We start from the raw sequence: 14,029 nt of genomic DNA, 5'->3' as shown, positions 1-14,029 counted from the left end.
AAGTCGGTTCCATCTTCTCTGTGATCCAGAGCCCCTGTTCTGAACCACTTCCTTACCTACTGTCACATGCCAAGCCAACATTCCCCCACCCTCCATCAACCCAGGGCCAGGACCAGACAATTGGGGACAGCCACTTCGACCCAAGGCCCGCTGGAATTATTCAAACCAGACAGGGCAGAGCTGTTTCCCCTGCCCTGCCTGGCCTTTCTCATGAGAGTCCCAGCAAAGACTCTGGCGTAGGCCTCTCTCTTGCTCCTTTGTGCCTCCGGACACACTGGTGCTTCCCCACATGGCCCTGCATGGTGTGGTGTGCCCTCTCTCTTTGGGAAATGTAAGTAATAAAAAACTCCTCTTTCAATAGCTCTATAAATTAAAATTCCATGAGAGACAGTAGAGCTTAATAAACAATAGCCATAATAACGTTTCCTTAGCTCATAAGACAGAATCAGTTCACTTTAAGTCTCTTCTATCTATCCTTTCTCTCCATCTCTACTTTCGTTAGTTTTTGCCTGAATCGTTGCAATAACCTCCTGAACAAGTCCTGCTGAATTCAGTCTCTTGCTTTCTCAAGCCATCACTGTATAAGCTATCCTCTCATACTCTGGAAGCTGGTTATCCTCTGCCAGGAAAGCTTGGTATAGTTCCTTGTGGTCTACAGGTCCAGTCCAAGCTCCCTGGCCTGGCATTCAAGCCTTCTAGGTTCTGGCCTAGAACCGCAGCTGCACTGGACAACTCAACCATCTGCACGAGTGCCATTAGCTTTCCCTAGCGCCCTGCCTTTGGTCTCGCCAGTGCCTGCCTTGGGATGCCCTTCCCATGGGTCTCCCAATATGGAAATCACCAGTGCACTTGGGACTTTTGGATTTGCTTACATACTATAATTGCCCTGATAGTGTAATTATATTAATTTCAAATCTTCAGTTTGACTTAGTAGAACCTTCATGAGTTAAAAAAGACCAGTGTGATGAGGGCAAATATTTATTTTTATTAGCCCTAATTTCAGAGGTGAAAGTATCCTCAATGGTTTAAAAGGCCCAATTCAAATTCCACTTACTTGGGAAAGCTATACTGTCCTTTAAAATTAATCATTTCTTCTTCTGATATCTGTTTGGAACTTATTTAATTCTGCCTGTTTACATCTTATTTGCATGCCTTTACATTTGTTTTCTCTTTTTTTGAAGTCAAGGATAAGCCTTAGGAGTTCTTGTCTTTTCAGTATGCCCCTTCGTCTTACAAATAGCAGCTGCTCAGTGAATATTTATGAAATCGTGAGCTCAATGGTTAATCTAATTAAGATAAGGGGCTCTTATCAAGTGGTAATTACACTTTAATTATGAGGAAATATGGGAAAAGAGTTATATAGCTGATCTTTGAGTAAGAAAAGTAGAGGTCAGAGTACAAGAATCTATTAAGTTCATCTGGAAACAGTGACATAGGAAGTTATTTTAAAGCATTATTGCCATATTTAGTCATTACCATTAATTATAAAATGAGGTTAATTTTATTTTTTGTTTATGAAGACAAAATATTTTTTGTATGTAAACAAACTAAACACCAAGCTATGATGTACAATTTCTCAGTCTTCATTTTACTTATGCCTAAAGTTGCTAGGCTGTATATGGAATAAGGTTAAAATTCCCGTTGGGATTTACAGATGCTTACCCAGGCTACCCCAAACTGCTCCCAGGACTAATGAAAGAAATGGGCCATGTCCTGGCTAGACAGGGACCCAGATCCAGCCCTGGTCCCTGTTTCCTTCAAGACTAGTCTGGAATTGATTGGAAAAAAATCAGGTTTGGGTAGACTTTATAGTGGTTCAGTCATATTATCTTTAATGGCTACCCAAAACTTCTCCCAGGTCCTCAATAAATATTTATCATTTGACTTTCCTCCCAGCATAATTGTTGAAAAAGAAAGTTGGCTGAGATTAACAACTGCTTCTTCTCACTAGGTGGGTGGCTGGGCCTGGGAAGGAATGAGAACTATTCCATTGACATAAGGCAAAGCTCGTCCCCAGCCGACATCATGAAAGAAATGGTTTAGAAAGAATCTTAAAAATTGCTCAAAGATGATTACAGGCTGTCACTAAGAAATGAGGAAGGAAGGGCTTTCTTTTCGACTACAGGGTGTACAGCTCTACAGTCAGAAATTATTATTTTATATTTAGGCCAATGGTAGTCTGTAGGCCTTTGAAATGTAAAAAGCAATAATAACTTAAGTACCTGGTATGACTTACAAAGCATCAAGATAGATTACGCAGGCCGTCTATGAAAACTAGGCTCCTTCCTTAACAACATCTTGCATTTCATGTTTCTGAAGTTGCTGCTATCAAATATTCATTGAGTGCCAGTGGAGGACACTGGGCACAGTGGATCTAGAGAGTATCAAGCCACAGAGATCTAACTGGGCTCATCACTAGGTAAGGTGGGAGGACCACGGGAAACTGGACATGTGCTAAGTATGCTGCATCGCAGAAGAACCACACGACCAACAAGCCATCCCGGTGTCCACAGGAGGCAGGGATCTCTGGAAGAGGCTTCCCAGAGGAAGGAGAACGTAATTTCTGAAATAACACACACACTAACAGAAACATGATTCCATTCAACAAAGCAAAGAACTTGGTGGCAACTTAAAATTTGCAAATGTTTGGTTTTGATTAGATCTTTGAGACAGTATGTGGGGAAATCATCTAGAGCAAAGGTACCCTGAGATGATTTTCAATTCCCGATCGAGGGTTTCATTTTGCCTCATCCTTCCTCTCACCTCCTCCACACCTTTTGAAATAGCTGGAGCGCAGGAAGAGCGCGTTTTGGTGTGCTGCATGGCAGGCTGCTCATAATAAATACATGCGTGCTTACTTTATTTGCACAGACCAGCAGAAACATAGTCACATTTTGTATTGAAAGGTAAAAATTGTGAATCACTGAAATCCACCTTTGCCTTCAGTTTTCTCACTCTAGTGAGGTGTAAAAAGGCTTCTCAAAGTGATAGTGGCTTCCATTTCAATTTGACTGCTCTCAATTCCAAAGCCCAGCAGCGAGGAAGAACCACCATGCAGACAGGGCCAACAGCAGCTCTGAGTTTAAAGGGCTCGTCTCAAGTCACACTGCTTAGCAGCTGGGAGGCTATCAAAACCCTCAATAATAAACACTGCCAAAATGTCACTAAAGGCATGAAGTAACCATTGTCAGATTTCCTGAGTTAAATTTTGACATGGCACATTGAAATGTTCATATCGTATAACACGTTGCCTCTATTTTTGAGATCTTACAGGGATATAGCACACATTTCCTATTATACTTAGTGATTCTATGGAGTGTGGAACAATTGCAACTATAAATTTTTATGTCAAAAGAAAACATTTCTCCAGAGAACAAAGAACTAAAACTGAAAGACCACATATATATTTTTTCTAATTTAAAGTCTCCTTCCTGGTACCTAAAAATAAAACGTTAAAAATCACTCATCTGTCCATCTCAAGATAAATTTGCCGAGGACTTAATCTATGCCAGACCCTGGACTAAGTGTTAGACATAAAAAGATTAAAACAAAAAAAGGGTATCTATGACCCTGCCTTTAAAGAAATAACCGAAAATAATACCTTTCTAAGAGCCTCCTCACACTTTAAATGACTTCATTCTAAAAATACTAGTAGATTAAAAATTTCATGGAATTTATGACCAGGTTGGAAATTAAAGTATATCACAGGGGGGAGAATAAAATAGAAGGGAATTAAAACAGACCATTCTGTTAGCCATAAAAAGGAATGAACTTTGATACATGCTATGGAGGACTGCTGAAATCATTAGCTGAGTGAAATAAGTCAGACAGAAAAGGATAAATCCTACAGGATTCCACTTATAAACAATATGTAGAATTGGCTAATTTACAGATGCAGAAAGTAGATTAGAGGTTACCAAAGGCAAGGTGAGGGGAGAATGGAGCGTTACTGCTTAATGGTTAGGGCACTTCTATTTGGGGTAATGAAAAATTTTGGAAATAGGGGTGATGTTTGTGCAATATTGGGAATATAATTAATGCCACTGAATTGTACACTTAAAATGGTTAAAATGGCAAATTTCATGTTATATATATTTTACCACAACTTAAAAATGGATAATATGCCAGAAACCAGTGAACTGTGCTCTTTAAATGAGTAAATTTTGTGTTATGTGAATTATATCGCAATAAAATTATTTAAAAAACCATCTCTTACATGTTAACTTATTACTGTGTTACCTTGTAAGGATCTGAATATTGTTACAGAAATTTATCAAATTTACCAGAAGAGTACAAGATAGGAGAGAAAATGCTAGATTAAGAGTTTAGGAAATGTGATTCCAGGCTCTGCTTTAACACTTCATTAGCTGTAGGTTCTAAGTTTACTGATCAACTTCTCTGGGCTCTGTTTCCTCATCTAAGAAACAAAGGACCAGAATCAGGTCCTCAGTTTTTGAATTACGATGATTCATACCTCTTACCAAATGCCTAGGTTTTACAAATAATCACTGAGCCTTTGGCAGTTTAGAACACAGGATAGCCTTCTGTCTTTTGGATCCCTGGTTAAATGACTAATTTACTATCTTGCAATGAATACTCATCAGACTATTTTCAAAATAATTTCTTGGCTTGGTTCTTCCTGAATACCATCATCCTAAAACGTATGATTGGAAACCACTGTCAGAACAAAACAAATGACAAAATGAAGTTTTTACACCTCTTAAAAGTAGGTTAGCTATAGTTCAGAGTATGCCAGGACCTAGAAAAACATCTGGCACATACTCGTATGAGCTTTCGATACATATTTGTAGAAATGAAAGAAGTTATATCTCCTGCTTAGAAAACTCTCAGGGCTCTGGCTCAGACAAGCGCATCCCGAGAGGCAGCAGGCCAGCTCAGAGAGCCCCTGGGAGTTTGCGACCCCAGGGCACAGACCTGCTTCCCCAGCCAGCTCTGTGTCTCTCCCACAGATCACTCATCAGCAAGACCAAAGAGCTCCCTTCTAAGTAAGTGTCATTCATTACAAAGTGCAAGGTCTAGACAGAAGAGAATGAGGTCAGGTATTTCAAAAAGTATTTCGTCCTAATGAAAATCTATTTCAGAAAAGGCCACAATAACCTTTTGAGCTAAGTTAACAGGACAGCTACCTTTCTGTCACTAGTTCTATTATTGCCTCAAAACAATAGTCACAAAGCAGAAAATAAAAATAATTAATGGGGAGACCAGAAGCTAACTACTTTTACCATTTCCCATACCAGAGGTAATAAAGTGATATATTTTAAAATAAAATTTTCTAACAGCCAGTACACTTTTCTATCCTACTAGTCAAACACAAATCCCACAGAACAAGGATTCCATCTTCAATTAAAAGCATTAAAAAAAAAAAAAAAAAAAAGAGGGTAGGAACAATGACCTTTTACTGTGTGACTGCTGAAGGTACCTAGGTCTTTGATTAGGAAAGGAGCATAAACCTGCTGGAAATGAGTTAGCCATAATTGCCAATAACCTGAGAAGAAAAGCAGACTCTAGACTTGTTGATTGTGTTTGAAGCGGGGGGAAAAGCTTGTAAGCTCCTGATCACTCCCCCTGATCCCTTTAAACAAAGTCATCCATCACACCAAAGTGTCACAAACATACCCTGCATCCAAATTCCATCTTGGCTCTGTGGGACAAGAAGTTTGGACTCAGCCCTCCGAGGAGAGCTTCGATTCCTCCATCCTCTGACCAGAGCCCCCACCATGGTAGCTGACAACATGCTCCCCGGGCAGCCGTGGTCCTGCTGGAGCTGGGGGCAGCCCGGTGAAGCTGCCACCGCCGGACAATCCCGTCCTCCTCGGAGGCTGCACCCAAGGCAGACAGGTCCGGCCAGCTCCTCCCGCCTCCGTCCGTCCTCCACCCACGATGTCATTTTTCCTGTGTCGTTAGACCTCCCTCAGGAGCCCAGGGGAAGTTTGGTAGATGAGACAAGCAAAAACCAACAACAGCAAAAACAAAAATGAGGGATAGGAAGAGAGTCAATCAATAGAAGAGAATGGTCAGTATTACTGAAGCACCACCCCCTTTATAGGAGGGATTATTTGGGATTCTTCATTTCTCACTTCAGAAGTCTCATTTGTCAACATTCAAACATGACTGTGTGTGTGAGGGGTGGGGCGGGGCATGGTCTTATGCACCTATTTCTCTTTTCTCAGCCTGTTTCCTCTCCTAAACTGGAACAGCGTTTAGGCAATTGTTTTTCCAAAGAACCGAACCATCCTTCTACATAAACAGAGTTTACAATATGAGACATGATTCTAATGTTCTGAGTGTTCACGGAATTATATTGGCTTTTGAGGATGAAGAAAGTTGGTTGAGAGATTTAATAAAAATTCACCATCTTGTAAAACTCTCAAAGGCTTTTTCAAAACGAGTTGATTCCAATGGCCTAATTATCCCTCCTGTTGAGCCAGCTGGAGTTGCCTCACACTGAGTAGGTGGCACCAAGCTACCCTCCTAGAGAACATTGCTCACACCTGCCACTCCTGGTCAAGCTGCCAGGTGCACATGCGTTAGAGACCAATGACTGTATTAAAATTGTGGGGGGGGGGGGGGCAAGTCATTCTAGAAAGTTCTGGAATGCCTTGGGCATCTCTGTATGCTATGTGCATTCAGCCTAGGTGGTAAAGACTGAAATTGAGTTCATCGTAGGCAGTCTGAGAGGTTTTGATATTATTTACTGTCATCACGACTTTCCTAGGCTGCACAGATGGAATGATCCACACCTGACTTCACTCTTTTTCTCCCTCCCCAAGGTACACCTTATTTAATTTTATAAGATCAAGATTGTTTCTGTAGGAGACTAAAGTCACAGTGTTTGGGGGTTATACACTTTACATGTTCATTTGGTCGACATTTCTCTTATCATGTTCACTTTTCCAAAATTTAGAAAAATTTCAGTATCATTGTGCACAGAGGGAAAATAGGAATAGAGGATGGAAATTTAAAATGGTATGAGTAGGAAGCTGTTGGCACCATTCTCTCCGTGCCCCACCCTCCTGGAGGGGGCAGCATCTGAGGGGTACAGTCCGGCTCCTCCTCGCAGGGACTGTCCCCTTCTCACTGGAGAGCTCCTTCTGCCACTGAGGGTTGGGCTGGGCTCTGAGGGGCTTCGGGGAGAGCTGCTCAGGTCAATACTACCTGCCCTCTAGGGCAAAGGGGCAAAGAGGCCTTCAACAATCTCTGTTTCCTGTCACACCCAATGTCACAAAGACAGGCTGAACCTGTCTTCTGCTGGGGCCTCTCCCTGTGGGAGAAGGGTTGCACCTGGGGAAGAGAGTAGGGGAGCCGGGTACTCAAGCCTGCGGTCTGGTCTCGGCTTGGATGAGGCGGATTAAGCAGAGATCTTGAGGAATGGTTCAGTGTCACTCATCAGGGGACAGGATCAGAAGGCGGGAACATGGTTGTGCATTCACCTTGACTCATCTGTCTTTGGAACTTTGTGTCCAGTTGTAGGAGACTGAATGGGCTGGGCATGACAGGGACTCCAGGAGAGGCCGAAGCCGCCTTTGGCCCATCCCTAGGCTGAGGTGGCAGAGAGAACACAGTGATGCTAGAAGCAAAGGATTAGGTACTGAGTTGATAAAGAACCACTAACACCTCCAATGGAGCTCCTCTTTGGGGCCTTCATCATTCCTGCTGTCACATACCTAAGATCCCCATCCCCAACGGGCTAATCAGAAGTCCAAGGTGGGAGACAAAGGACTTGGGGCCAGAGCCATTTCGGAAGCACAGCAAACTGCCCACATTCAGACACTGAGAGCCCTGCACAGCTGTTGTTATCAGCCACCAGAGGGGACATGGAGGTATGTGAGAAAGACAGGTGGAGCCAGCTGATACTCCAAATGCAATTCCCCAATCCCACACCTGAATCTCCCGCACAGGTGTACCTGCCATCGCCCTCTGGGAGCCTAGTCACAGCACTTCTCACACAAGCAGCTACCCCCAAACCTCCTGGGCATCACAAACGCTTTACAGAATACAGCCTTCCAGGGCCCACCCTGAAATGACTGCTCTGCTAGGTCTAAAATAGCACCAGGGAACCTGCATTCGTTAAAGCGTCCCACAATTACTTACAATGCCAGCCTAGATTTGATCCAAGGATGGTTATGAAGAAACCAGTTTACCAGACCAGGGGCTTCCTGAAGTCAGGGACCATAACCTTTACTATCTTTGTGCCTAGTATAGTGTATGTAGCCAGCACATAGCTTGTTGGGAAGCAAATCAACTCTGTGGCCATGGGCCCAGCAACACCAGCCCCTCGTCTCCACACCGAGCAGGCTACCTGATATCTCTATCCTTCCATGAAATCCCCCTGCCTGCCACTACCGCCACCACCAGCTGGGCTGCAGGCGTCACCTCACAGGACCACCTTGTCCTTCATCCACCCCAGGCCCCCTCGGTGTTCCCACATTTCACCCACCTGTGATGTTCTGACCCACAACATGATTTGTCAAGGCAGCAGTCTCTTGCCCGTTCCATCCCACAAAGAATGGCTCCATCTTCACTGCAGATATCTTAGGCCCTGGACACTACTGAAGAGGGGTCTGTCTGTAAACTCAGGGTTCAGGTTTAGCAGCAGCATCGAACACCTTGTTGCCCTTAGTTTGCTGACTACAGCAGGTGGATGCTTGGTCTCCAAGGTTTTCCCCAACAGGAAGCTGAGCAATGACCATGACTGCTGGGAGCAATGTGGTCAGGAAGAGGAAGACAAGTAATGTCCTGCCTGCCAGGTCAGCCCCACCCTTCCCAGCTCATACAAATGGACTTCCTTACACAGGCCCACCGCCAGCACATGAGGTCATGTTCCCCCCAGAGTGTATGATAAGAAACGCTCCCTCCTCTCCTGAGAAGGGACACACTGAAGAAGGAGAGACACTTTTACTTCAGGCAGGAGCGCCAGCAAACCAGAATCATTCCGAAGGCTGTTTAAAGGCCAGGACGGCTCACGATGAACGTTAGTTCATAGGCGTTTGCCTCTCGTTTCCTCTTGTGACTATGAGTTACCAACTAGCCTCTATATTCTGTGACCACGAATGCTGTCCCCATCCACCCTGTACAGAAAATGGGGGCTGAATGGGGGCATTTGTGTCCCCGTAATCTCTTAGGACCTCACGCGGTTCTGGGCACACAGAGGGCACTTAGCAAATGCTAATGGAAGACGTGCATGCCAAGCTGTGACGGTGTGGTTGTCAACTGTCAAAATGTGCATTAATTAAGCCGTCGGAATTACGTGTGACTTCCATCTCTGTAGCAAATGTCTGATCTCCTCCTATTCCCAGTGGGGAGTTGCTGGGGCGAGGGGAGCTGTGTGTGGTTTCTCTTCCTGGCTCCTGATATTTTCTCCTCTCTGGGTGGTGCTCCATCAGCTCCTAGTCGCTGTCTAATCCCACTTACATGCTTCTCTTAGGGGCAAGAACCAGGAATTCGATTGGCAGGTGCAGGAGGGAAAACAGGGCAGGCCTAATCTGGCCACTCTCGTTAGGCAGAGAGCTGCCTACAGGTGACGCATGTTTTGCTCAGTGTCATAAGTTTGACACACAGCTCTGTGTGGGGAGGGCTGCCCCAGCTCAGCCCACCGATGAAAGGGCTTCTGAGTTCAGTATTAGGATGCCTACCTGCCCTCAGGCACTATACCCAATCTGCAATGTCAGCTTTATGAGTAATAAAGGTGAGAGTCTGGTCTCTATCTGCCTAACTCTTTGTGTCAAGCTCTCAGGTTGGTTCAGAACCTGGGTGGGAGCAGAGGATCTTTACTGTCCTTTCCCCAAGCCCCAATATCTGGTGGACTGGCTCATGGACATGGCATTCGAAGAACCAAGTAACTCCTGATGCTTTTGGCAGGTACTGTACTGTAAGTGTGGACTGTCTGTTTTTACCTTGACAATTTACAGCAAATTGCTTTGTGCCATAGTTAGCTTTCATAGTCTTGCACTGGCTTTTACCACGGGCTGGTGAGCAGCGTTTGTGCAGTTTTTACTTTGACAGCTGACTCAGCTGAAGATGATGTTGCCGCAGGCGAGTAGCTCTTTCTAGAGCATCAGACCTGCAGACCCAAGGCCCAGGGCTCAGACCTTACCCCCAGGAGCAGAGGGCTGGGTGCCTGAGCAAGGGTGGCCTCAGCCTAATGGTGGGAGGCTTTAGGAGGCGTGCTACCATGGATTGCCTCTGGCCTGCACAGGTGTAGGGGTTCTAAAGCAGGTGTATGGAGGCAAAGGGTCAACAACTGGAAAAGGAGAGTCTATGTTTACAGGCATTTTAGACATCGGGGATGAAATAATATTGCAAGGCAGCAAATCCTGTGTGCACTGCAGAGTGAGGCTGTAGCTTTAAATTCCTACTGCCAGGCCATCCGACAGCACGTGAATAGCTGCTCCGAATTCCATTCTGCATTCACGACCAAGAGGAAATTGAGGAGGGGCGAAATTTGAGTTCAGGTGACGACTCATCCACAGTCTTGAGAGTCTCCCCACACTTTGGGGCCACGGGTTGGCTCTAGATTGCTGGGTTCTCTCCCTCAGACACCACTGAGACTCTACTTCGGACTTGGCAATGGTCTTTCGATCAAAGCACTGCATTTAGGGAAGACAGCTGTGCACGGCTAACTGCTCAGTAAATGGGAAATAAAACTTGTTTTCTAAATTTGGAGGATGTGGAGCCATTTGTGTATGTATAGTTCTCAACATGAAGAGATGGAGGAAATTCTACAAGGTTTTTTTTTTTTTTTTTTTAAAGATGACCGGTAAGGGGATCTTAACCCTTGACTTGGTGTTGTCAGCACCACGCTCACCCAGTGAGCTAACCAGCCATCCGTATATGGGATCCGAACCCGTGGCCTTGGTGTTATCAGCACCGCACTTGGTGTTATCAGCTCCCGAGAGAGCCACAGGCCGGCCCTACAAGGTTTTCTAAAAAGGAAAAGAAACAGATAATGTTCTATCATTTTTTTTAAATGATCACCACAAATCAGGCTGAATTGTTCTGAATTGGATGTTGCACAAAATTCCCCCAAGCACAGCACTAACTCCCATATGCTGTATTTGTGGTCCCCAGCACTATAGTGGCCATACACAGGAGAAAAAGCAGGAGAAAATACCAACACACGTGGTTCCTGCTAATATAAATGAATCCCTGAAATATTTATTTGTAAATTTATACAGAATTTGGATTCTCACATATATAAGCATTGCTATCTAGAGATGTCATCAGCTCCCAAGGGCATCTCCCTCTGTCTGCCCTGATGGTGGGAACTGTGCTCAACCCTGTCCACGTAAGACAACTTTCGCTTGACTCTCACTGTGGCCCTCTTCTCCCTTCAAGGGTAAGGATCACAAATGGGTTTTCTATACTCACCATCTTCCTCTTCCTTCCCCAACTCACTCCAATCTGTTCCCAGACCCCACCAGAACTGCTCTCTCTAATACGATGCTGCTTAATCCAGCTGGTATTTATCAGTCTCTTTTTCATACAAGTTCTTGGCAGCATCTGACCCTTGGCCACAGTTCTCTTCTTGAAGCACTGTCTTCCCTTGAGGAACACAGCCCCTTATAACCCTGGTTTTCCTCCTACCTAGACTGGCATTTCTTTTCAGTCTCCTTTGCAGGGTCATCCAATGACTTATCTGATCACTCATTTAGATCTTCAGCCCAAACATCTGAGGACCAGACCAACATATCCAAGTAACTATTTGATATCTCTGCACTGAGATTTCACAGGAAACTGAAATGTAATATACCCAAAATGAAGCACGATCTTTCTTCAGACTGGGCCCTCTTCCAGTGAATGCCACTATCATTTGTGAGTTCTGCCAGCCAGGAACTTCGGAGCTGACCTTTCCACCTTTCCTCCTTCACTCCAGACATTCAAATAATTACCATCTCCAGTCAATTTTTTTTTTTTTTTAAATTTCTTAACTCATTCTCACATGTCACTTGCTTCCCTGGCCATCTTTCATCTGTACTGTAATAATATTCATCTAAACATTCTCCAGAAGAGAGCAGGGTTATCACACCATGACTTTTCAAATTGCAAATCTCATGCTGAAAACCCTTCTGTACTTTTTCATTTCTTCTGGGGTGATGATCAAAATCTTGAACTTGTCCTCCGACGTCCTGCATGTCCCACTCTTTGCCTCCCTACTAACCTCACCAGCCTTCTCTCCTGTACCCTCCAGACTCACTGTTCTTCTCAGCTCCTCCAGGGATCACGATCCCTCCATGTTGCTTTTCTACCCCCATCACAGCCACTACTACCCATCTGACAGTTCTTGGATCAGGTATCACCTCCTAAGGACAATACCTGTATTTTTTTCCTTTCTGGCATTCATAATTTACAATGAATATTTGGTTTATAGCCCTCTTCCCTTCTAGTCTAGCCCAGTATATTGATGGGGTTGCGGGTGGGGGTTGGGGGATGTTTTTTTTTTGCCCACGTCAAATTCCCAGAGCCTGAAACAGTGCCTGGCATACAGTACATACTCAATGGGGAATACTTGTTGAATGAACAAATGAACAACTATTGTGTACCAGGGACTTTGGTATAATTAGTGTGTATGATATTTCTGTCATAGCTGTTGTGATTTTAAAAAACATGCTATTGTTTATAATTGCATACTAAGTTCTGGTTAAAAAAAGAAGTCAGCCCATAATTATAAAATTGTTCCCATGGGAAAACATGAGGTGCTTTATGATACCTACTTTATTTTATGGATTCTTCAAAGAGAGCACTGTGATGAAAAGTGGGCTGCCTGTATTTATCTCCTATTTAGATTTGACATTCACATCTTCTCTGCTCTCAGAAATGCTGTGTTGCTGAACATAGCCATTAAAGTCAAGAAATTTAACAAATAAACATCTTTCTGTGGATTAGTATTCATTATAAAGATTAAAACCTAGGTTAAATCATATTGAAAACTTGTTATTAAGAACACAGATACTTAGAAATAAAGTTAAGGCAATGGAGCCTTCTCATGCCAAACCCTTAAAATACTACAAAAATGATTTCTACATTTATTTTCTCCTCTATTTCAAAGTAAGGCAAGGCTACCTTACATTTCATTTGTATGGCATCTTCACTTATGTATGCTTTTTTTTTTTTTTTTTGGTGGCTGGCCAGTACAGGGATAGGATCCTGGACCTTGGGGTTATCAGCATCATGCTCTAACCACTTAACTAACCAGCCAGCCTACATAGGCAATTTAATAATTTAAAATCAACATGTTGATTTTATAGAAAATTATTCATTAATATTTTTGTTTTTTCAGGGATTTATTATTTATTATTATTTATTTTCTCAAATATAAAAGGTGATGGGTTTAGACTGATTTCCAGTTCACAATCAATTAGTATTTGGAAATTCCAGGCATTAAAAACTGCAATATCCGTGATAGCCTAACATGATAAAATTCAGATTTTCTAATCATATTTAAAAGACACCTAGAAACGTTTCGTCTTTAATTCACACACTCATTCATTTGCTCAGGGATGGCTAGAACAGATTCCCAACAAAATCTCAACATGTGGCTGCTGGCAATAACCATCTGCTTTAACAAAACCATTATTATTTGTAATTCCACCCTGAAATTGGAGCCCTATTAAATTTTAGAACTACACTAGATTGGTACAGAACCTTAGGCCAGAGAAAGTGCCAACATTTCTCTCTCTCTTTTAAAAAGAGTATGTGGATTAATTACAAGGCGCTGACTGACCTGGATTAGTTTTTATCCCTGCCCGCACAAAATTAATTCCTACGATTTACATCAATTAGATTGGGTTGAGATGGGTAATTCAGGCTGAGTGAGCCCAGTATAAAACTTCTGTTTACTAGGGCATCTGAATCTAACACAAATCTGTTGAAATAATTCCTATTTATATATGGAGAATTATTAATGGCATAAGGAGTTAGATTTCTCCATGCTCACTTTATAGAATTATTGAAACTCATTGAGGCACTGAATTTAGGCATTCATTGGGAGTAGTTTTAAAACACTTGGGGT

At 43.2% G+C, this 14,029-nt stretch overlaps 1 protein-coding gene across 1 annotated transcript in view; it reads right to left on the bottom strand.

Annotated features, from left to right (window-relative positions):
* PLEKHG1 (pleckstrin homology and RhoGEF domain containing G1) overlaps nucleotides 1-5,719 on the bottom strand; it is a 121,162-nt gene extending 115,443 nt beyond the window's left edge. The window contains exon 1 of the mRNA XM_063098055.1: nucleotides 5,638-5,719. Coding sequence (XP_062954125.1) covers nucleotides 5,638-5,644 — 7 coding nt within the window. The 5' untranslated portion in view covers nucleotides 5,645-5,719. The remainder of the gene's footprint in view (nucleotides 1-5,637) is intronic.
* Nucleotides 5,720-14,029: the final 8,310 nt, after the last annotated feature.

Source organism: Cynocephalus volans, chromosome 5, assembly GCF_027409185.1.
Source record: "Cynocephalus volans isolate mCynVol1 chromosome 5, mCynVol1.pri, whole genome shotgun sequence".
Lineage (NCBI taxonomy): Eukaryota > Metazoa > Chordata > Mammalia > Dermoptera > Cynocephalidae > Cynocephalus > Cynocephalus volans.
Note: the sequence above shows the minus strand (reverse complement) of the source record. Positions and strands in the feature narration are given on the sequence as shown.